Here is a 23,978-nt window from a genome sequence, read left to right as displayed (position 1 = left end):
GCCCATGGTTCTATAGAAACAGATGAACAGATTTAACTCTAAGAGCTTCAAACTGGATCTGTCTGAATTGTGTGGATTATTAAGGTTCTATGTGATTCCTGTCATTACCCTTCAGAGGAGACTGCACCCTGACCTCAAGGAAATTGTCCCTAACACAGTTTTAAGGGCATTTGAATAACTGAAAATTTTAAGTTATTAAATGAGTTATAAGAATATTGAAAAGTCTGAATTTGAGGTCTCTGTATGTTTTCTCGGTAAGTCCTTCTCTATAACTAAACTGTAAACTTCTTGAGACCAGGGATTATGCCTACTAGTAATCAGTGGTATTACTAAGCACGTAATGTGTTGCAGAACACTGTAATAAGTGCTTAGGAAAGTACAAGAGAATTGGTAGGCATGATCCCTGCCCACAAGGAGCTTACAGTCTACGGGGGAGACAGACATTAAAATTAATTACAGATGTTGAGTGTGAAGATATTTATTACTTTTTCTTGAACATTCTTTAGTACAATTCCCTGCAAATTGTAGGCCCTCAAGAAACACAACTGATTGAATAAAATAGTAATTCAGAATTTTTAAAATACAAAGGAAATTGTATTATTTAGCAGGGATACTAAAATGCTCCCCCTTCTAATTTTTAACAGTATTAAGCACTTACTATGTGTAAAGCACTGTTCTAAGTGCTGCGGTAGATTCAAGGTAATCATGTTGGAGCCAGTCCGTGTCCCACATGGGGCTCACGGTCATAACCCTCATTTCACAGATGAGGTAACTGAGGTACAGAGAAGTTAAGTGACTTGCCCAAGGTCACACAGCAGCCAAGTGGTGGAGTCAGGACTAGAACCCAGATCCTTCGGACTCCCTCATCCCTGCCCTTGAGGATCTTAAAGCTTTCTTCTTGTGCCCAAATAATTTGCCTCAGACAAGTCAGCATCTCTGGTCTCTAATTTTATGATCATCACTCCTCTTCCTCATCACTCATAATTCCCCCACTTCCTAAACAGGATGTGTGCATTTCACAGGCTTTCCCCTGGTTTGAATAAGTATTTCCCTCTGTAAGAATTCTTTTCTTGCCCTCCCATGAAATGTAGGTAAATGTAATTCTGAGCTTCTGATAGTCACTTGCGAACATGAGGTCCTAAACCCCTACGTTTCTTTTGGTGTTAAAGTGCTTGGAAAGCACAGTACAGCAATAATGAGAGACAATCCCTGCCCTCAATGGGCTCACAGCCCCAGGAGACAATGATGGGTTTGTATATGTATGTATGTTTGTATATATGTTTGTACATATTTATTACTCTATTTATTTTTTTATTTATTTTACTTGTACATATCTATTCTATTTATTTTATTTTGTTAATATGTTTGGTTTTGTTCTCTGTCTCCCCCTTCTAGACTGTGAGCCCACTGTTGGGTAGGGACTGTCTCTATATGTTGCCAACTTGTACTTCCCAAGCGCTTAGTACAGTGCTCTGCACACAGTAAGCGCTCAATAAATATGATTGATTGTTAAAAAAAACTGCCATTCCTGAACTGTAACCCCTGATAACTGTTTCTGTGTATTCTGCTTTTGGAGGGTCAGAAAGAAAGGAGAAGGCAAAGGCCTCCTTCCTGGTGATGGGCTGATGCTCCTTCTACCTGAATAATATTGATGGTATTTGTTAAGCGCTTACTATGTGCCATTTTACAGATGAGGGAACTGAGGCACAGAGAAGTGAAGTGAGTTGCCCAAAGTCACACAGCTGACAAGCGGCGGAACCCACAACCTCTGACTCCCAAGCCTGGGCTCTTTCCACTGAGTCACGCTGAAAACTTCTACATTCCCCTCCCTGTTACACCCTAACTGAGGCAATGTTGGGGTAATTAGTTATAGAATTAATGATTGGGATTCCACCACAAAGAGAGGGAAAATGGGTGCAGTAAATATTATGTGGGATCGATTGATTCGCAGTTGGGGTGGGTTCAAAATATTAGTGATGTATTTTGGGCAGAGTGCCGTATTGTGGGCAAAGCTAACGAGGGAGTAGCTTGAATTATAATCCCTTTCCTATTGAGCGCTTACTGTGTGCAGAACACCATTCTAAGCACTGGGAGAAAATACATAGGTGGGAATTAAGACAAGGTCCCTCTCCTTCAGGGAGGCCCACAGTTTAAGTGAACGTATTTGGTGTGAAACCAATTTTGAAAACAAGTAGTATTCTTTCCCATACACCTTCTTGTGTCTGTGATAGTAAACAGCACATTAATATCATCATCGATTGTATTTATTGAGCACTTACTGTGTGCAGAGCACTGTACTAAGCGCTTGGGAAGTACAAGTTGGCAACATATAGAGACAGTCCCTACCCAACAGTGGGCTCACAGTCTAAAAGGTTAATAGTTATAATTCCATGTTTGCTGCCCTAAGTAAACTGTATTGTGGGCATTAACCGAGCTATCTTCTTTCGCAATGTAACGATTTTGTGAAACACGTTTGATGGCGGCCAGACTTCTCAATAGGAAATTAAACTGTTGAAACATGATTAATAAAGCAATAAAGGGCTTTGACAGAGGACATTTTCTCAGGATTAATGACCAACAGAGAGAGTTGATTAACTTTGGTCAATCCTTAATTCCCTGCAAAATTCTCTCTGTCAAGATAGCTTGGAATTATAGCCTTTTTCTAATGAAGAAAAACAAAAGAAATGTTTTGCTTTTATTTTCTGTACTGTAGTGAAGTCTAGCTAGCCCCAGAGAGAGTAAACTTGAGAGTGTTAATGAGCCAGGCATTTCTAGGGAATTCAAAGGGAAGAAGAAAGAAATATAGAATTAGTACAAGTATCCAATTAGCTTCGTGGAGCCTAACCAATGGAATTATATTTAATGTTGCATGTGTTTTTGCCAAAGAGAAGAAGAACAAAAACTTATAAGGTCTAAAATGCCTGAATCTCAAAAAACCTTTACCTTTAGTATATGATGACCATGCACAAAAGTCTCAGAAGTGGCCATCCTGCACTTTTTTTATGGTATTTCTTAAGTGCTTACTATGTGCCAGGCACTGTTCTAAGCACTGGGGTAGATACAAGCAAATAGGGTTGGACACAGTCCCTGTCCCACATGGGCTTCACATTCTTAATCCCCATTTTACAGATGAGGGAACTGAGGCACAGGAAAGTGAAGTAACTTGCCCAAGGTCACGCGGAGGGCAAGTGGCGTAGCCAGGATTAAAACCCTGATCCTTCTGACTCCCAGGCATGTGCTGTATCCACTAGACCATCCTGCTTCTCATTTTTACCTTGTTTGATATGGAAAGGGCGTGGATTAAATTATCTCGACAATTACAAACACTTTATGCCAGTATTTGAAAGTATTTGAGATAGATCTATATGTTATCTGTGGGCAAAAGGAAGATAGAACTTTCCGTAAGAAGGTAAGAGTAGATTTGAATTAAAGTATTGTTCAGAAATGGTTATTAAATGAATAATGTACCGTGTATGAATTACTATAAAAAAGTACTCCCACAAATTAAATATTTGATAATAGAGAAATGTAGTTTAAAAAATATTGTTGACTGGACTGATGATGCATTTTTGCCTTATCTCTTACATGTGCTATTCTGTAGCTAATTCTTTTTTTTTTTAATGTTTCAGAACATTATATGAATCATCCCTTAGAGTTTTGGGTGAACTTTTGAATCCATAAGCGAGGATCTAACTTTGGACAAGTGAAACTGCAGGAGAAAAATGATGCATTTGTTTATAAAAAGTGTATTAAATGTATAGTATATGATCTGTAATCCATATATCATAAAACATGGAATAGTATCTATTCAAAACGTGCGTGACCGTGAGTGGCTGAATTGAGTGTGTATAACCGATTCTGCCTGCACTTGTGTAAAATAGAGTATTTAGAATACATTTTTTAGAATGGGGCGGAAAAAAGAGAAGATTACTTCCACATTATTCAATCAATTTTTTGTATGTAAATAACATAAGGAAGAAGTGAACTGAAAGCCTAATAAATGAAGTGAACCATTGGGGTACTGTTACACTTGAAAGGAATGTTTCTTTTGCACACCAACTAAGGTCAACATTTCTCAAATTTGGCTCTCCTTCTGACTAAAATTAAGGAGCTGGGTAGCCTACGGAAGCCAGAGTAAAAAACCCACATGGATGGGGAAAGTGTCAGAGACCGGCCAGGCTTTGTTCAAGTCGTTAAATCCGGTACGTGAGGGGTGAGAGGACTCAGAGCGGCAACGATCTTCATGTTCGTCCAAGAGGGAGTTGAGACTGAGGCTATTGGAGCTGAAGAGAAGCAGCAGCTGGAACCCGAGGAAGGCCCAGCCAGATGTTGCTGAGCTGGGGGAGCCCATTCCTCTTTCCTCTCAGGTGACAGCTACACCTCCCTGCCAAATTTAGCTTGGCACTGAGGCTACTGCCGGACCAGCCCTTGGCCTTCCGTCCTGCCACTGTCCCAACCTTTTCCTAGCTCTCCATCTCTGCCCTATTCTCCCCTCATCGTCAGCCACCACCTCCCCTCCTTGCCATTACCCGTCCCCATCCTCCACTTCCTCACTCCTCAGCCCTTCTCCTTCAGTCTAGGTCTTCCACGCTTCCCTCAAACCCAAGAACCTGAAACATTCCTTATCTCCAGAGACAAAGAGTAAAAAAACAATAAAATAAAAATGCAACTGTATGTATGTTAATCCAAGTCACCTATATGTGGGTTATATGCGGCATTCTCAGCATTAGAATGCAAGTACTTACAGGACAGGAACCAAGTGGGGTTTTTTCTTTTTTTTTCATTTCTATGTGATCAGAATCATGCACACGTGGAGGCTTTAATATATGCTATTCTGATTCTGACCTGTTTGCCCAATGACAGATGAGCTACCTGTGTTGGCCATCTCTTAACTTTGGGGTAGAACCCTGAAATTCCATCCACTTCGGCTCCTGTGGCTCCAAATCTCGCCATCAATTCCCTAGCAAAGGAATGGGGGAAAACCAACATTATGGCTACAGCCTTTAAAAAAAAACAAAACAAAACTCTATAGTTAATTACTGCAATATAAAAGAGAAACTATTGAGCTGTGTAGCTGTGAATCTTTCGTAGGGTGTGAACTAGAACTTATTTCATAGAGCTGGAACTTACTGAATAAAAGTTGTAGAAATGACATTTCAAACTGCTCTGAGGATGCATGTTCTGAAAGTATGTATAGTTTTTCTTACTTAAAAGTTATTGTTCCCATGTTGGATATGATATCAGTATAACCAGTGCACATCAATCAATTGTATTTATTGAGCACTCTACTACGCACTTAGAATCAATCAATTGTATTTATTGAGCGCTTACTGTGTGCAGAACACTGTACTAAGCGCTTGGGAAGTACAAGTTGGCAACATATAGAGACGGTCCCAACCCAACAGTGGGCTCACTCTACAGAGTTAGTAGATATGCTCCCTGCCCACAAGGAGCTGCACATGTAATAGTATGCTACATTCTGCAGGTGTTACTAGATATTTTAGCAAAAATAACAATGATAGACTTCCTGGGACAATAGATTGTGTGGGACATGGCAAATATCTCTTTCCCTGGTATGAATTTGGGAAAAAGTAAATGGCCTCAAACTCAAGTCCAATATTTTAAGGATCCACTAAACTAAGTGAATTGTCTACAAAATGAAAATGGAGGAAAACGGTACAGGCAGAGAAGAGAAAAGATTATTTCAAGCTTATTTTTGTCTTCTGAATTTGAAAAAGGAGTTTTTGTTCTTGTTTATGTCTGGTGTCCAATATGGCATTGATTAGCCCAAATCCTTGCACCATGACAAAAGACACCACCAGAAGATGGACGATGATAATACTTTGATTGCTAGGAATGGTTCAGTGCTCAGCACACAGTAAGCACTCAATAAATGCCATTGTTTGTTTGAAAGAAGTAGGAGGAACCTGTTTTGTTTGCCTCCCTTGATGCTGACCTAAAATAGGCAATGTGACCTAGTGGAAAGACCAGAGGACTGGAGTTAGAAGACCTGGGTTCTAATCCCCACTGGACCACTGATCCTGTTGGGTGAGTTTAGGCAAGTTATTTAAATCTCTCTCAGTCCCAGTTTCCTTATTTATAAAATGACATAAAATACCTGCTCTTTTTTATGTTAAGTACTTACGTTTCAAACGCTGTTCTAAGCGCTGGAATAGGTAAAGGTCAATTAGGTTGGATACAGTCCCTGTCCTGCATAAGGCTCACGGTCTACATAGGAGGGAGAAAAGGTATTGAACCCCCATTTTACAGTTGAGGCTTAGGCACAGAGAAGTCAAGTGCCTTGCTCAAAGTCACACAGCAAGCAATTGGCAGAGCTGGGTTTAGAAGACAGGCCCTCTGAATCCGAGGCCCGTGCTCTTTCCATTAGGCCTCGCTGCTTCCTTCCTGCCTCTTAGTTGTGAGCCATGGCGGGACAGGGTAGTGTCTAATAATAATAATAATAATGGCATTTATTAAGTGCTTACTATGTGCCAAGTACCGTTCTAAGCGCTGGGGAGGTTACAAGGTGATCAGGTTGTCCCACGGGGGGCTCACAGTCTTAATCCCCATTTTACAGATGAGGTAACTGAGGCACAGAGAAGTTAAGTGACTTGCCCAAAGTCACACAGCTAACAATTGGCAGAGCGGGGATTTGAGCCCATGACCTCTGACTCCAAAGCCTGTGCTCTTTTCCATTGAGCCACGCTGCTTCTCTAGTCTAATCTGATTATCTAATCTAATCTAATCTGATTATCTTGTTATCTACCCCAGCACATAACGCAGTGTTTGGCACGTAGAGGTTTAAGAAAAACTATTATTATTACTGTTGTTATTTTTATTTCCTCAGAAGTAAATCCACTGTTTTCATGGGAATTGCTAAGACGTCACTGTCCATTCTTCCTCTTGACCACATTTGATTGCCTTGAATGTGGGTATGGTCTTAATACAGTAGATTTCGAGGCCAGAGTACACCCCAGAATAAATAGCTTTCTCCAGGAGTAAGTCATAATGTTAGCAAAAGCAACACTACAGTCTATTTGATTTTGCATATTCTAGATGCTGCTATGTGTCACTTGCATCTGGGGTAATTAGTTCCTGTAAATTAACTTTGTTATATTTTCCCATTGGATGCTCCTAATTCAAAATATTCAGCTGGCAGCAAGATCCAAACAGAATTTGCCTGAATTCTATGTGTTTATCTGGGAGAAATGCACAAAAGTAATTTTTCTGTTAAAATTTATGTCTGTCAAATCTGTTTCGATCACATTCTGTTAATCTCTTAATAAAACGTCCCTTGAGAGCCAAATTACATGCCTTCAGCCATATGTATGTTAACTACAAGCAAATGAACAATTTTTCCCCTGGGAAGTTGAAATAAAGCCTCTTAAACATCATTGCATCCTTTCTCGAAAAATAATTCCATTCACTTTTGATGATTGAGTCTGATAGTAAAGAAAGTGTAGGGTGCTTTCTCTCACTCTGCTCAGCAGCCATGATTGTATTCTAGCCCTTTTATGAGTGAGATCATTTACACCAGAGGTACATCAACTCGACATTGATTAAACAAACAGCATGTTTCCATAATAGGGAAAATGCGTAGCGTGGAAAAAATTGGCTTCTCAGGGATGTGGGTTACAATGTGCATTTCCTCTTGGGTACGTCTAGATCTTGGAACGAATGGAGGAAGAGGGAGGGGAAGATGGAGAAAGAGGGTGAGGTGAATTTGGGGGTTGGTCTCTCCCCTACCCCTTGGTCCGATCCCTGCCCTTGCCCCTCCGTTCTCTTTTCCCGGCCACTTTCCACAGACAAAAAGACTACTGGGGAAGAGTAGTACAACCCAGATTGAGAGCCAGCAGGGGTGGGGTAAGGAGGCGGTGTGGATGAAGAACCTTGAATATGGGGCGGGGGGCCTAATTTGAAAAGGTGTAGCCCATCCAAGTGAGGTGGTCATGGTCCTTGGTCGGGGCCAAGTCAAAGGCCACTTAATCCTATCTTTCCCTTGAGAGTCCTAATCTTTTCCGCACTACAGATAGTGTCTAATTGGAAATCCTCTACCGAGGGACTCGACCAAATCCGATGCTCTGCCTAAAGGGCTCAATACGTTATAAGTCCTGTAAAAGTGGCAAATAAAAAAATATACTGCAGTTGTGCTTATTATTCCAGAAGACCTGTGGGAGAAGAGATTTCAGAAAAACCGCAGGATCTCACTATTCTTCATCCCTAGAAAGATCCTAGCCAGAGTCCTGGATTCGGGAGAATGTTTCCATAATGGGGAAAATGTGTAGCGCTGAAAAAAACTGGAAAAAATCGGTGACTGCTGCTGAGCTTGCATTTCCTTGAGTGGCAGTTTAGCCTAATGTCCTACTGAGAGTGTGTGATGACCGCAAAATTGAAGTCTGCGAGTCTGTAGTAGTGCCTGACCTAGATGGCTATGGGACCCGGGGACCGACCACAGAAGGAAGATGCATCTTTATCGGGGTCACTGAAGTCTCCTATTCTGTATCAAATGACAAAGGCAGGACCGGAGGTTCTGAAACCTGGTCAATTAACACTGAATTGATGCTCACTTGTGTCACAGATTTGCCAGTGGGACACAGAAGAACGACGAAAGCAGGAAAGACAAGTGGGTGATGTGTAGTAAACCGAAATGGGATCCACACAAGCAGGGCGTGCACTTTGAAGACAAGTAGAACAGGCTCATACAAGATGATGATGGCTAGCACAGATCGCTACAAACTACAGCAGAAGAGAGGTGACTCTCCTTGACCAGAGGCAGTGGGAAGAATGGGATCCCAGGAGGTCGACTTGCAAACCACAGAAGGCCTGGTAAGCACATTGATGCAGCAAAACACTCCACATATAGTTGTGGGATGATCTGGAAATTGCCTGGCAGTTCTTTCAGCCGTACCCCACATTTAGGGTTGGGATCTCATCTGCAGGGTCATCTTTGAATGTAGAAGATAACTCCATGTTCTTAATATTAAAATAAACTATTTTCTAGTGAGATGAGATATTTCCTCATCTGTCCAGATATGAGAATCTGGAACTCAAGAACTGCAAGAACAAACCACACTTCAGGTTCTTTGGCCCAGCTGTTTTGCTGTGTTAGCAAAGGGTATTTTTTAGGTGTCCTCTTGCTTTCCCTTATTACGCGGCCCCAGTGGAAAAAGCTAAACTTATATTTTGATTGGCTGCTGGCACAAGCATCCATTCTCAAGAAATGGTTAAGCTTGGAGAGGGGAAACCATTACCAATAAGTCCAAACCCTACTCACATTAAATGCATAGTCTAAGTAAAACAACTACTCTCCAGAAAGCATTAGACTATATTTACTCAAGGGAGACTACCTATTACCAAGAGACAACAATATCTTCGCTCTATTGTACTCTCCCAAATGCTTCAAGAGCTTGAATCTCCAGATTGGTCCTGAAGAAATTGGAGACAGGGGAGCATTTAGCAAAGAGTAATTGAGAAGTATTCTGGATTCATCTTCCCCTGAGACCCTCCAGTCATAGCTGAACAATATGTTTCATACTACATCCCAGTATGGAAATCAAAACAATGAACTCAGGTCCTGCTGGGCTACGGGATCACTGTATGAACTCAGAATTATGAACAATAAGACAGCACGACTTGGCATCTGAACCTGAGAAGCTGTCAGCCAGGCAGCAGTGTTGTAGAGCGACCCATCCCCAAGAGGTCCAGTGACACTATTTTTATGTTCAAGATTTGTAAATGATTCCTTTCGGTTTCCACATTAGATTGTGAGTTCCTTAGTTAAGTGAACTTGAGTCTTGCTTCTGTTGTACTTTCTCAAGTGCTTAGAGACGCTCAGTAAATACCCCTTGCGGACTGACTGATGTGAATGAAACATTGACCAAAGCTACTCAATTAATTAAATTTATTGAGTGCTTACTCTGTGCAGAACACTATACTAAGCACTTGGAAGAGTACAATAGAACAAAGATACTGCACAGCAAGCACATATCAGAATAAAATTCCCCCCTTTCCAAACACACACACACACACACACACAAAAAAAAAAAAACAACCACTAAGACCTTTTCAATCTTCACCCTGGAACAGGACGCAAGCCTCTAAGACCTTATTTGCTCAACGATAGATGCACCAGAACTTCATTATAACAAGGTTAGATTCCTTGGCATTTTATCAGTAGAAATGGGTGGAAATTGAAGTCATTTGTCTTCTCAAGTTTGGAACAAGTGCTTAGATATTAATAACATGATTAAAATGGAAGCAATTTACATTTTAAAAACTGGAACAAGTGCTTAGAAGAAACTTCGTAACCCAGAAAACATATGGCAGAAGAAGGGGGAGAAAATAGGATTTTGAACCACAGAAGCATAGCCACGTTTGATCCTGAAATGTATCCATCAAAATTTTCCAGAACCCTTTCCCAGCTGTGTGAAATGATCAGAAGAGCTACAGATGAATTGACAAGGAATTGGCAAATGCCTTCATGGATAGAGCAACCCTTTCCCAAGCAATTTTTGAGTCAACTTTTTTACTAGACATAAAGGAGACTCTCCCTGCTCCCCTCCACCACCACCCCATTACTATGTCATCCAGTGGCTTCGCTCTGGACTTGCTCTATGCTAGCCAAGCCGAGAGAGAGCTACTCCTGGTAGATCCTCCCCTCCCCGACACTGCCTGGGGTTCCCCCGAATCAGGCCAGCAGCAGTTACAGCGACATAAGAGAGTCACTTCACTTCTCTGGGCCTCAGTTACCTCATCTGTAAAATGGGGATTAAGACTGTGAGCCCCCCGTGGGACAACCTGATCACCTTGTAAACTCCCCAGCGCTTAGAACAGTGCTTTGCACATAGCGCTTAATAAATGTCATCATTATTATAAGAGAGGACAGGAGAGGACAGAGTAACAGAGGGCAGCTAGGAAGGGCATGGGGAATCTCCAGGGACTGAGATCTTCGATAGCTTCACCTTCCATCCAAAAATTAAGGCGACTCTACCTTGCTAAAACAAAGCAATAATAACAATCATATTTGTTAAGCTCTTACTACGAGCCAAACACTGTGCTAAGTGCTGGGGTAGAACCAGGATAATTAGATCAGACATAGTCCCTGTACTACATGGGGCTCACATTCTAAGGGGGAGAGGGAACAGGAAGTTAGGTCCCATTTTACAGACGAGGAAACCAGGGCCCAGAGAAGTGAGAAGTGACTTCCTTGCCCAGCGTCACATAGCAGGCAAGTGGCGGAGTCAGGATTAGAACCCACACCCCCGAATTCCAGGCCCGTGGTCTTCCCACTAGACCAACCTGCTTCTCAAAGGAGCTTAGTTCTAATGAAATGATACTTGGCAGTGCTTTGAAAGAGGTAAGAGCTAAGCTAAGGGGAAGAGAAGGCAGAGGAGAAATAGCTGGGCTGAAAAAAACAGAGAAGCCAAGAAAGGACATGGCAATTACAGAACACAGGTGGACCAGTAGATTCAGCATTATCCTAAGGCACATAAAACTGCTACCCAGGGATGGTGGGCTTCAGGAAGCCACAGGAAAGCCCAGGGCACAGGGTGGGCTGCCACAGCACAGGACTTGTGTGCCTGAGTTGGTCAAAGGGAAGGATCCAGTGATCTAAGGGTATTTTCAATTGCATGATTGATTAGGAAAGCATTCAGATGTCACGTACAAGTCGGGCAATCATGAAAATGAACCTGTGCTTTGGTGCCTAATGGAAATCAGGCAGTGAGCCTAAAAGCCATTTAATTAGCCTTGCCTTTTCTTTCACCTTCTGCTGGGAGAAGGAGCTGGTGGAAGAACACGGAGCAAGTTTGATGGCAAGAAGACAAGTTTGTGCTCTTTCCACCGAGAGCAGTAGGAAGCAGTGGGGGTGAGAGGAGATGTGGATATTATGGCAGGGCAAGTGGATCAGAGGAAGATTTCACCAGCCTGAAGAGCACTGGTAATAATAATGATGGCATTTGTTAAGCGCTAACTATCTGCGAAGCACTGTTCTAAGCGCTGGGGGAAATACAAGGTGATCAGGTTATCCCCCGTGGGGCTTACAGTCTTAATCCCCATTTTACAGATGAGGTAACTGAGGCTTCGAGAAGTTAAGCGACTTGCCCAAGGTCACACAGCAGACATGTGGTGGAACCGGGATTAGAACCCATGACCTCTGACTCCCAAGCCCATGCTCTTTCCACTGAGCCACACTGCTTCTCAGCGTGGTACCTTCTCACTGGTACCTATTTGCAAGGCTCTAGTAATATGCTATCTGTAAATGAGTTGAAAGAAACTCTGACTCCAGAAGAAGATTTATTCTCTTTATTACATTCTCATTTTTGGAGACAAACCCCAAAGAAAATTCCTCTCCCCAAACAATAATTGAGCCCACAGAGGGACTTAAAAAACACTTCACTTAGACTAATCTCATGAACTTGAGTAGAATCAATATTGGAAACAAAATACTTCTAATACCCTGAAAATCTCCCAGGAAAGTATATTTCCTAAGAATGAGCCAATGATGAATAATTTAATAACTGGCAAACAATGTTTGTGACCATTTTATCTATCATATTGTAATCTCTCGAGGGGAGGGACCACAACTTCAACTTTCATTGTATTCTTCCAAGTGCTTAGTTTTACTGGAGAGCGCACAGTAGCTATGTCGAGAAGCAGTGTGGCTCAGTGGAAAGAGCACAGGCTTTGGAGTCAGAGGTCATGGGTTCAAATCCCAGCTCCGCCAATTGTCAGCTGTGTGACTTTGGGCAAGTCACTTAACTTCTCTGTGACTCAGTTACCTCTTCTGTAAAATGGGGATTAAGACTGTGAGCCCCCTGTGGAACAACCTGATCACCTTGTAACCTCCTCAGTGCTTAGAACAGTGCTTTGCACATAATAAGTGCTTAATAAATGCCATTATTATTATTATTATTATTATGTCACTAACACTTTTGAATAAATAGTTCTACACAATACAAACACCTTACACAGCTTTATCCATGGTCCTATCCTCAGTTTCCCAAACTGCTTACTTCTTTTACCTCCAAGAGAATGGTTATGATTAGTTTGTTAATGTGAATGCTCTGAAGATGAAAAGTAGTTCCTATGGGACAAAGCCATATTCTTTCTTTCCCCTTTTCTCCTTCCAGGGAACATTTCTGCTAATTCTGTTGTACTGTGCTCTCCCAAGTGCTTAATTAATTAATTAATTCATTCAATCATATTTATTGAATGCTTACTTACACCTTCTAGTCTGTGAGCCCATCATTGGGTAGGGATTGTCTCTATCTGTTGCTGAATTGTACTTTCCAAGCACTTAATACAGTACTTGGTGCAGTAAGTACTTAACAAGAACCGTAATTATTATTATGCTGCCCAGAATATATCTTCTGCTAATTTTGTCCCAGCCCACTTTCCTTTAGATCAGGTTTTCTTAAAATTAAGAGGTTATAACTGATTTTAAGGCTGGCGAACTTCAGCCAGTAAAGTATTGGTTTGGCTGGCACTTCTTTTACCTCAACTTTCTTTAGGAATCTAAGGAAAAGCTCCTTAAGAAGAAAATGTCTACCGGTCAGTTGCTCATCAAAAATTCTACGGCAGCTTTGAAATCAGCTCAACCCTCTTAGTTCCACTGTGTCTTGAGTTTATGTTGGACACCAGTGTTAATAAGGAATCTGAAGGAGCCCAAAAGCCCCTTCAGACCATTCGTTTCCTCAGGCTTTAATTTCAAAGATTTCCTCAGCCTCGCCTGAATCTGGTGGGATGCTGAGAATTCAAGAAGCAATAACGTTTGAGGTCAAGGGGTTTGAAGTGATTCTCTGGCTTACCAGAGAAATGAACTCTCCTCGTTTGGGAGATGCATGATCAAAGACGAATTGAAGTCGATTTTTCAATTAGAGTTTGTCTTCACTGATGGAAGAAAACAAGCCATGAGGATGGTGGCTTAGGTTCCCCATGCCGTCCCCCCTTCTCTTCATTTAATTCCCCCAAAGGAGAGGTTCTGATGGCAGTGAGTAAATAGCCCACATATAGGTAAACTCCCTGGATTAAAATACCTTGTTCTAATGTCGACCAGCAGCCTTAGCCACAGTTTGCTCTTTTTCTTCATGGCAAACCCTACCACTCCACTTCACAAAGCAGTGATACAATTATGCTATTTATTAATTGCATACTATGACCTAAGCCCTGGAGTGGAAACAAGATTTTGAGATTGGATACAGTCCCTGTCCTATATAGAGCTCATAATCTATCCTATCCCCATTTTATAGGTGAAGAAATTGAGACCCAAAGGAGGTTAAGAGACTTGTTGAAGCTCCAACCCTGGGCCAAGGTAGAGCTGTGGCTTGAACTCAGGTCTCTTGACTCCCAGTCCTTTAAAGATCTGACGCGTGGCAGGATGGGAGAGGAGAAATGGGACATACCAAAGATTCTACTTCATTAAACTTCTTGTGGGCAAAAGAACATGACTACCAACTCTGTTATATTGTAAGCTCATAATATTTTTGATGAGCAATTGACCAGTAGACATTTTCTTCTTAAGGAGCTTTTCCTTAGACTCCTAAAGAAAGTTGAGGTAAAAGAAGTGCCAGCCAAACGCTTAATACAGTGTTCTGCATACAGTAGGCATTGAATAAATACCATTGATTAACTGATTGATTGGATTCCTTCACTGAATTCCCCCAGCCCAAGGCAAAGTGATTCTTAGATGTCACCAAAGGGGCATTGCAAATGGGATGGAATCGACCAATGAATCAATGATATTTATTACTTATTATTTACTTGTTAGTACTTACTGTGTTCTAAGTGCATGGGAGAGTACACAGCAACAGAATTAGCTGATGTGTTCCTTGCCCATAATGAGCTCACAGCCTAGATGGGGAGACGGATATTAATATGAACAAATGAGTAAGAAGCAAATATCTGTTGGCTCAGGACATGGAACGCCGGTTGTTTGGCTCCGTCACTGGGTTGGCTTGAGCTCCAGTCAACCACACCAAGCGGTCTCGGCTCTATTCCGCTTGGTCAATGATGCACCAGCCTCTTTGGGGGCTTGTGAAGCTTAATTAATTTAGGCCGGTTAAGCCTTAAAATGGACAAATTGGAAGGGGAGGACAGAGAGGGAAGGAAGACTCACACATTGCAAATAAAAACAATTCATCTTGTTGATTTGGGAATTGTGGCTCTGAAATTAAAATGATTCCATGTGCAGTTTATCTACACTATAAATCAGCTCAGAGAGGATAGCTCCCGCACATTTAGACACCTTCAGACCGCAAAAAGTCTGCTCCCAATCTGGAAACAGGCCGGGATTCACTGGAAAATGGAAGCTGAAGGTTATGGGATAAGAAGCAGCATGGCTCACTGGAAAGAGCACGGGCTTTGGAGTCAGAGTTCATGGGTTCAAATCCCGGCTCTGCCACTTGTCAGCTGTGTGACTTTGGGCAAGTCACTTAACTTCTCTGTGCCTCAGTTACCTCATCTGTAAAATGGGGATGAAGACTGTGAGCCCCCCGTGGGACAACCTGATCGCCTTGTAATCTCCCCAGTGCTTAGAACAGTGCTTTGCACATAGAAAGCGCTTAATAAATGCCACCATCATTATTATTATTATTATAAGGGATGGGATAAGAAGAGGCAGCGTGGCTTTATGGAGAGAGCAAGGGACCAGGAGTCAGAAGGACCTGGGTTCTAATTTGGCTCCACCATTTGTCTGTTGTGTGACCCTGGGCAAGTCACTTCTCTGGGCCTCAGCTGGCTCATCCATAAAATGGGAATGTAAGCCCCATGTGGGATGTGGACTGTGTCCTACCTGATTAGCCTTGTATCTACCGCTTTGCTTCACATAGTGCCTGGCATATAGTGAGCTCTTAACAGATACCATTAAAGAAAAAAAAAAGAAGCAGCCTACCTATAAGAGTGCTTTCCTCCAGCTGGTCAGTTTTTTACACTGGCTAACCTGCAGCCCAGATTTTCCTTTTTTTTAAATCTAAAAAACCAAGAAGAGGAATGGAGTGGACTAAAGACCATCTGGCTGAAGCCTTGGTTTTAATTTCACTTCTTTTCCTACAGGTTTTCCATGAGGCCTTGGTTATGGATGTAATTGCTCTAGGCTTCTCATCTGGGAAATGGGTAGAACACCCCATCGAGTGTGAAACATGAAGGTTAATACCTAAAGGAAATGTTAATATCTACACAGAAGCACATAGACCACCCAAAAATACACAGAGATCCTTAAAAATGTACCTTTTTTCTCCTGTTTTAGCCCACCTTATGTCCCCTCCCTCTTTCGATTTGGAAATAGGCACGGGTTATTACTACTTGGCCTCAAGACAAGCAGAAAACTGGGTTTTCCAAAGTGGAGGAAGAAAATCGAAAAATATAAAGACAGATGATCTCTAGATCTGACTGCAGGTTTCTATGAGAATGGAAGTTCTCTCAGAATTTTTTTTTTTAGAGGGCAGACTACACTGAGAATCTTCACATTCAATAAATGGTTATGATTTAGAGAAACAGCAAAGTCTAGTAGAAAGAGCATGAACATGGGAGTCAGAGGATTAATCCCTACTGTGCCACTTGACTGCCATGGGACCTTGGGCAAGCCATTTACTTCTCTGTGCCTCATTTTCTTCATATGTAAAATGGAGGTTAAATACCCGTTCTCCTCCTACTTAGACTGTGAGCCCAATAAGGGACAAGGACTGTGTCCATCCTAATGATCTTGTATCTACCCTAGTGTTTAGAATAGTGCCTGTTACACAGTAAGTGCGTAATGAGTATCATTAATTTGATACTCATGCTGACACGTGTCCCTTATATTCATATGCTTGCCTCCCTTTTGAAAGAAAAATAATTACATTTTTTCTTGCTTATGAATCTTTACTGTTAGAATAATTTCCTTTACACCTATTCAACTCTAGACTGTATGTCCATTGTGGGCAGGGAACGCGTCTACCAACTCTGTTGTATCATACTCTCCCAGGCACTTAGTACAGTGCTCTGCCCACAGTAAGTGCTCAATAGGACTGACTGATCGATTGATTGATGTGGCCAATTATTTAAAGAGTTCAGGTCAAGGTTGTAGCTTTTAATCTTTCTCCATGAAATCATCCTTTCCAAAGGGATAAGGAACAAATCCATTTAAGGGCCCGTTCTCTTCCTTTGTATTCCACCCCCTTCCTTGTCTTTACTAGATTTCCCTGCAGTGATATGTATAAACTACTCAGTCACCGTCCACGTTTATGTTGCTTTGGCCAATCTTTCTCTTTTTCCCTTTCCATCTGCCTCCTCCCCCATTCATTCATTCATTCAATCATATTTATTGAGCGCTTACTGTGTGCAGAGCACTGTACTAAGCGCTTGGGAGGTACAAGTTGGCAGCATATAGAGACGGTCCCTACCCAACAGTGGGCTCACAGTCTAGAAGCCCATCCAGGGCTGTTCACACTTTTTATCACGTTACTGCATTCTCTTCTAATTCACTGTCATAGAATATAAGATGAGCCAAATGATAATTACCGATGTTCTTTGAATATTGCTGGACTTTCCATTCATTCATTCATTCAATCGTATTTATTGAGTGCTTAGTACTGTGTGCAGAGCACTGTACTAAGCGCTTGGAAAGTACAATTTGGCAACAGAGGCGTCCACTCCCAACCCCATCCTGTGCTTTGGTCTGGAAGCCAGAGGACCAAGGTGCTAACACTGGCTCTGCCTCTTGCCTGCCATGTGACCTTGGGCAAGTTACTTAACGTCTTTGTGCCTCAGTTACCTCAACTGTAAAATGGGGATTAGATCATCATCATCATCATCATCAATCGTATTTATTGAGCGCTTACTATGTGCAGAGCACTGTACTAAGCGCTTGGGAAGTACAAATTGGCAACATATCGAGACAGTCCCTACCCAACAGTGGGCTCACAGTCTAAAAGGGGGAGACAGAGAACAAAACCAAACATACTAACAAAATAAAATAAATAGAATAGATATGTACAAATAAAATAGAGTAAAAAAATATGTACAAACATATATACATATATACAGGTGCTGTGGGGAAGGGAAGGAGGTAAGATGAGGGGGATGGAGAGGGGGACAAGGGGGAGAGGAAGGAAGGGGCTCAGTCTGGGAAGGCCTCCTGGAGGAGGTGAGCTCTCTGAGATGAGTCCTTGTCTTTTGTTTGATGACCAAGGTGCCCACCGTAGACTTGTCTAGGTGACCAAGGCAGCCCCCGCATCGAGGGAGAGCCAGAGTAAGTAGGGAGCATTTGGAAGCCCTCTGTTAACAAGCCTACCAGCAGGACTTTTCCTGGAGCTTCACTTTTCTGAAAACAAAGGCCCAGGGCTGAGCTGATAAGGTCCATCATTTCTGTCGGCTAAGTGGCACATCTGGTAGTTAAAAAAGAGGGTAGCAAGAAACACCACTGTCTTTTCAACTGAATAAACAACCTTGTCCCTTTCATTAAATATTATTAACCACACCTCTTTCATGGAATTTATTATTGTATTTTATTATATTAATTTTAGATCTTCCTCCAATTTAGACTATGAGTCCTATGTGAGACAGAGACTGTGTCCAACCTGGTTATCTTGTACCCACCCCAGTGCTTAGTACAGTGGCCGGCACATAATAAGCAGTCGGCAAATACTGCAAAAAACAAAACAAAACAAAAAAACCCCGAGCACAGACCCGGGAGTCCGAGGACCTAGGTTCTAATAATAATAACAATAATAATAATGATGGCATTTATTAAGCGCTTACTATGTGCAAAGCACTGGTCTAAGCGCTGGGGAGGTTACAAGGTGATGATGATGATGATGGTATTTGTTAAGTGCTTACTATGTGCAAAGCACTGTTCTAAGTGCTGGGGAAGTTACAAGGTGATCAGGTTGTCCCGTGGAGGGCTCACAGTTTTAATCTCCATTTTACAGATGAAGTAACTGAGGCCCAGAGAAGTGAAGTGACTTTCCCAAAGTCACACAGCTGACAATTGGTGGAGCCGGGATTTGAGCCCCTGACCTCTGACTCCAAAGCCCGTGCTCTTTCCACTGAGCCACGCTGCTTCTCTAATCCTTTCAGACTGTGAGCCCACTGTTGGGTAGGGACCGTCTCTATATGTTGGCAACTTTTACTTCCCAAGCCCTTAGTACAGTGCTCTGCACACAGTAAGCACTCAATAAATACGATTGAATGAATGAATGAATCCTGGCTCTTCCACTTGTCTGTTGTGACCTTGGGCAAGTCACTTCTCTGGACCTCGGTTATCTCATCTGTAAAAAGTGGAGATTGACTGATCTCAGTGGGACACAGACTGTGTCCAACTTAATTAACCTGTATCTATTCCAGATCTTAGTACGTTGCCTGGCACATAGATACAAGATAACCAGCTCAGACACAATCCCTGTCTCACGCAGGGCTCATGCCTAAGTAGGATCTAGTACAGTGTACTTAGTAAAAGTGCTTAGTATGGTGGTGCTGCCATATAAAAGAGAGATTGATTGATTGAGGCTTCATTCATCCCCCCAGGCAAGACAGAACAAACTCAGATGTTACCATGGACCAAGGAGAATTTGAGGATATTTCCCAGAGTTTGAAACTCGAGGGGCTGGAGGCTGTGTATTCTCTTGAAAGGCTTGGCAGAGTACGAGCTAGTTGGAATTCAGAACACCATATAATGCCGATCTGTCTTAATGAGACTTAATGATGAACAATTTGAACAGGCTGTACTAAGGAAGAAAATGCTGATTTTCTATTTTTTCTGTCCCAATATTGGTAATTTACCACAACCCTCTCCAATAAGCGTCAATTTGTTTCTTCCACAGAAGTTGATGTCCTTAGGTGAATTTCTCTTAGTTTTTTCCACCTCAACCCTATTCTACTTTCACTCTCTGATATTCTTTCCCTTCAACTCTATTTGATGCTTCTTTCTCCAACCCTCTGTGAATAATTCAGCGTCCAGTGCTGCCTCCAATTCCTTTCAGAATCACCATGAAACCTGGACTGGTATCTGATGACCAATGCTCTGTCATCATGCTGTGATCTCCCAGATAACGCTGACTTGTTGCATGATCTTATATCGTAACTAACTTTTTACGGCCCGCTTACCCCTCTTGCTTTGATTCCTCTCTGAACAGCCTTCCCTATGCACACTTGAATATTTTTCTTTTATTGTTGTATCTGCCAGTGCCATTGCCAGATGGCTTGCAGAGCTTCTGAGAATACACTCGTTTATCTTTGTATACTTTGTATTCCTTACCGAGTCCTCTTTAGAGTATCTCCCCCCTCCCCTATTTGATTCCTTCCACCCCATTCTGCTGTCGACCCTAATTTTCCAGCTGCAGTTAAGGTTCTTGATTCCTCCCAGATTTCAGCGGGTGCTCTACTTACACCTATTCCGGGTTTCGGGGGCTGCTCCAGGTTAACTCAAGAATGGTTTAACGTCTTGTGATCCGACTTCCCGGACAGCAGCCCCCTACAGAGTCCACGACACATCATTCCATTTATAATTTCCACTTTGCTCAGGATTATTCAACACAGAGCTGCACTGGCAACTTGCCCAGGGCCTAAATGACTTAAAACGATGTGATAACAAATAGCTTGGCAAATTGTGCCCACCCACAAATAATTCCTACACTACCCTGCTTCCCCCATTTTTACTCCTTGCTCTAAATAAATACTTCCTGGTCTTGGGTGAGTGACCATTTGCAGTACGGTCACAGGCGGGGAATAAAAACATCATATTTCTTTCTAGGTAAACCCGGGTTTGTTTTCACTCACTCTATAATGTCTCTCAGCTGGATGTTCTCGGGGAACTAGTGGAGGCCAACAGTGCACCGACCACCAGTCAGAGAAAGAAGCCAAGTGAGCGGGCAACAGGACAATAGGCTGAGTAGAATCAGGAACTTCGTGAATCAGCCAGGCTTGACCAGAGAAAGGAGGAAGAAAAAGTGCGAGAGAACCACTTCCTTTTCCTCAGAACAGGTAACGCAGCAAAACAAACGACTACGCTCTTTATTTAGCCTCCAGAGCAAAACCTCAAGAGTATTTGTTGGAAGGAAGAAGGAATGGTCAGAAACAGATCACCTGTTCTAGTTTAGGATCTTCCAAAGAGGACACTGAAAGTGGAGTAGGGGGAAAGACGGGAAATCGTAGGAGGGAAGGCGAAGAAGGAAAATGAGGGGAGAGGGATGGGAAATAAGAGGGAGAGAGGAGGGAGAAGGAGTGTGGGGAGAAAAAAGGGAAGGGAGGGGAAAGGAAAATAGTAATAGTGTTCAAGTGCTTACTGTGTGGGTAGAAGAAAAGGAAAAGGGAGAAAGGAGAGGAGGGAGATCTTACCTCCTTCCCTTCCCCACAGCACCTGTATATATGTATATATGTTTGTACATATTTATTACTCTATTTATTTATTTATTTTACTTGTACATATCTATTCTATTTATTTTATTTTGTCAGTATGTTTTGTTTTGTTCTCTGTCTCCCCCTTTTAGACTGTGAGCCCACTGTTGGGTAGGGACTGTCTCTATATGTTGCCAACTTGTACTTCCCAAGCACTTAGTACAGTGCTCTGCACACAGTAAGCGCTCAATAAATACAACTGATTGATTGATTGATTCTATTCATTTTATTTTGTTAGTATGTTTGGTTTTGTTCTCTGTCGCCTCCTTTTAGACTGTGAGCCCACTGTTGGGTAGGGGCTGTCTCTATATGTTGCCAACTTGTACTTCCCAAGCGCTTAGTACAGTGCTCTGCACACAGTAAGCGCTCAATAAATACAACTGATTGATTGATTGATTGATTCTATTCATTTTATTTTGTTAGTATGTTTGGTTTTGTTCTCTGCTGTCTCCCCCTTTTAGACTGTGAGCCCACTGTTGGGTAGGGGGCTGTCTCTATATGTTGCCAACTTGTACTTCCCAAGCGCTTAGTCCAGTGCTCTGCACACAGTAAGCGCTCAATAAATACAACTGATTGATTGATTGATTCTATTCATTTTATTTTGTTAGTATGTTTGGTTTTGTTCTCTGTCTCCCCCTTTTAGACTGTAAGCCCACTGTTGGGTAGGGACTGTCTCTATATGTTGCCAACTTGTACTTCCCAAGCGCTTAGTACAGTGCTCTGCACACAGTAAGCACTCAATAAATACAACTGATTGATTGATTGATTGATTCTATTCATTTTATTTTGTTAGTATGTTTGGTTTTGTTCTCTGCTGTCTCCCCCTTTTAGACTGTGAGCCCACTGTTGGGTAGGGACTGTCTCTATATGTTGCCGACTTGTACTTCCCAAGCGCTTAGTCCAGTGCTCTGCACACAGTAAGCGCTCAATAAATACAACTGATTGATTGATTGATTCTATTCATTTTATTTTGTTAGTATGTTTGGTTTTGTTCTCTGTCTCCCCCTTTTAGACTGTAAGCCCACTGTTGGGTAGGGACTGTCTCTATATGTTGCCAACTTGTACTTCCCAAGCGCTTAGTACAGTGCTCTGCACACAGTAAGCACTCAATAAATACAACTGATTGATTGATTGATTGATTCTATTCATTTTATTTTGTTAGTGTGTTTGGTTTTGTTCTCTGCTGTCTCCCCCTTTTAGACTGTGAGCCCACTGTTGGGTAGGGGGTTGTCTCTATATGTTGCCAACTTGTACTTCCCAAGCGCTTAGTCCAGTGCTCTGCACACTGTAAGCGCTCAATAAATACAACTGATTGATTGATTCTATTCATTTTATTTTGTTAGTATGTTTGGTTTTGTTCTCCGTCTCCCCCTTTTAGACTGTGAGCCCGCTGTTGGGTCGGGACCGTCTCTATATGTTGCCAACTTGTACTTCCCAAGCGCTTAGTACAGTGCTCTGCACACAGTAAGCGCTCAATAAATACAACTGATTGATTGATTGATTCTATTCATTTTATTTTGTTAGTATGTTTGGTTTTGTTCTCTGTCTCCCCCTTTTAGACTGCGAGCCCACTGTTGGGTAGGGGCTGTCTCTATATGTTGCCGACTTGTACTTCCCAAGCGCTTAGTCCAGTGCTCTGCACACAGTAAGCGCTCAATAAATATGATTGATTGATTGAGGGAGATGAAAGATGAGAGGAAGAGAAGGGGAGAGAGCAAAGGATCTCTCTTTTTCCTTCTCTTCTGTTCCTTATTCCCTGATTTTATCCTTCCTCCAGTCATCTTGCACTGTTCAGGGGCTTTATTGGAAAAATGGGGCGGGGAAGTGGGGATAAGAGTGGACATCTGGCCAAAGTGGGGAAGGCTGATGGCCCACGGAAGCTCGCAGCTATGGCCCTGGGCACAGAGAGAATGGAGAGGGGGAGAGGAGAAGAAGACCCACCTGCTACTACAGGTGACTTGCTCCCTCCCCAGCCTAACATGGCTCAGCTCCCGGGGCTGGAGTTGCTGCCACCTTTAATTTGCCAGGGAGGACAGAATTCCCTCTCCACGACTTCTGGGAAATGGAGTAGTTCATTTTCTGTTAACAGGATTCCTCCTGCTGCTACCGAACTGCGGTGGCCCCCGGTATTTAATGGGTATTAAAATATTTTTATGTGCTTTCCAGACACAAACTGATTTCAAGTTACTTTTATTCATTCAATCGTACTTATTGAGCCCTTACTGTGTGCAGAGCACTGTACTAAGCGCTTGCACTGTACTTTTATTTACTGTCCGTGGATTGATGGGCAGTTGGCAACCCTGATTGAGCATTAGCAATGCTTTTAGGCCTTTTCCTTTGGTTAGATATCTCGCACAGTTCAGCCACTTTGGGAATCCATTTTCAGTTGATGCAAATACGATCCCTAGAGGTTGGGTTGGATCAGCTAGGGCAGAGATGTATTACTTTTTTTATGCTATTTGTTATGCGCCACGTGCCAGGCATTGCATAAAGCTCTGGGGCAGATACAAGCTAATCAGGTTGGACATGGTCCATGTCCCATGTAGTGCTCAGTCTTAATCCCTAATTTACAGATGAGGTAACTGAGGCACAGAGAAGTTGAGTGACTT

At 42.3% G+C, this 23,978-nt stretch overlaps 1 protein-coding gene across 1 annotated transcript in view; it reads left to right on the top strand.

Annotated features, from left to right (window-relative positions):
• NCAPG2 (non-SMC condensin II complex subunit G2) overlaps positions 1-3,809 on the top strand; it is a 54,726-nt gene extending 50,917 nt beyond the window's left edge. Inside the window, exon 27 of the mRNA XM_038755748.1 lies at positions 3,630-3,809. Within this exon, the coding sequence (XP_038611676.1) occupies positions 3,630-3,681 (52 nt within the window). The 3' untranslated portion in view covers positions 3,682-3,809. The remainder of the gene's footprint in view (positions 1-3,629) is intronic.
• Positions 3,810-23,978: the final 20,169 nt, after the last annotated feature.

This window comes from Tachyglossus aculeatus, chromosome 13, assembly GCF_015852505.1.
Source record: "Tachyglossus aculeatus isolate mTacAcu1 chromosome 13, mTacAcu1.pri, whole genome shotgun sequence".
Lineage (NCBI taxonomy): Eukaryota > Metazoa > Chordata > Mammalia > Monotremata > Tachyglossidae > Tachyglossus > Tachyglossus aculeatus.
Note: the sequence above shows the minus strand (reverse complement) of the source record. Positions and strands in the feature narration are given on the sequence as shown.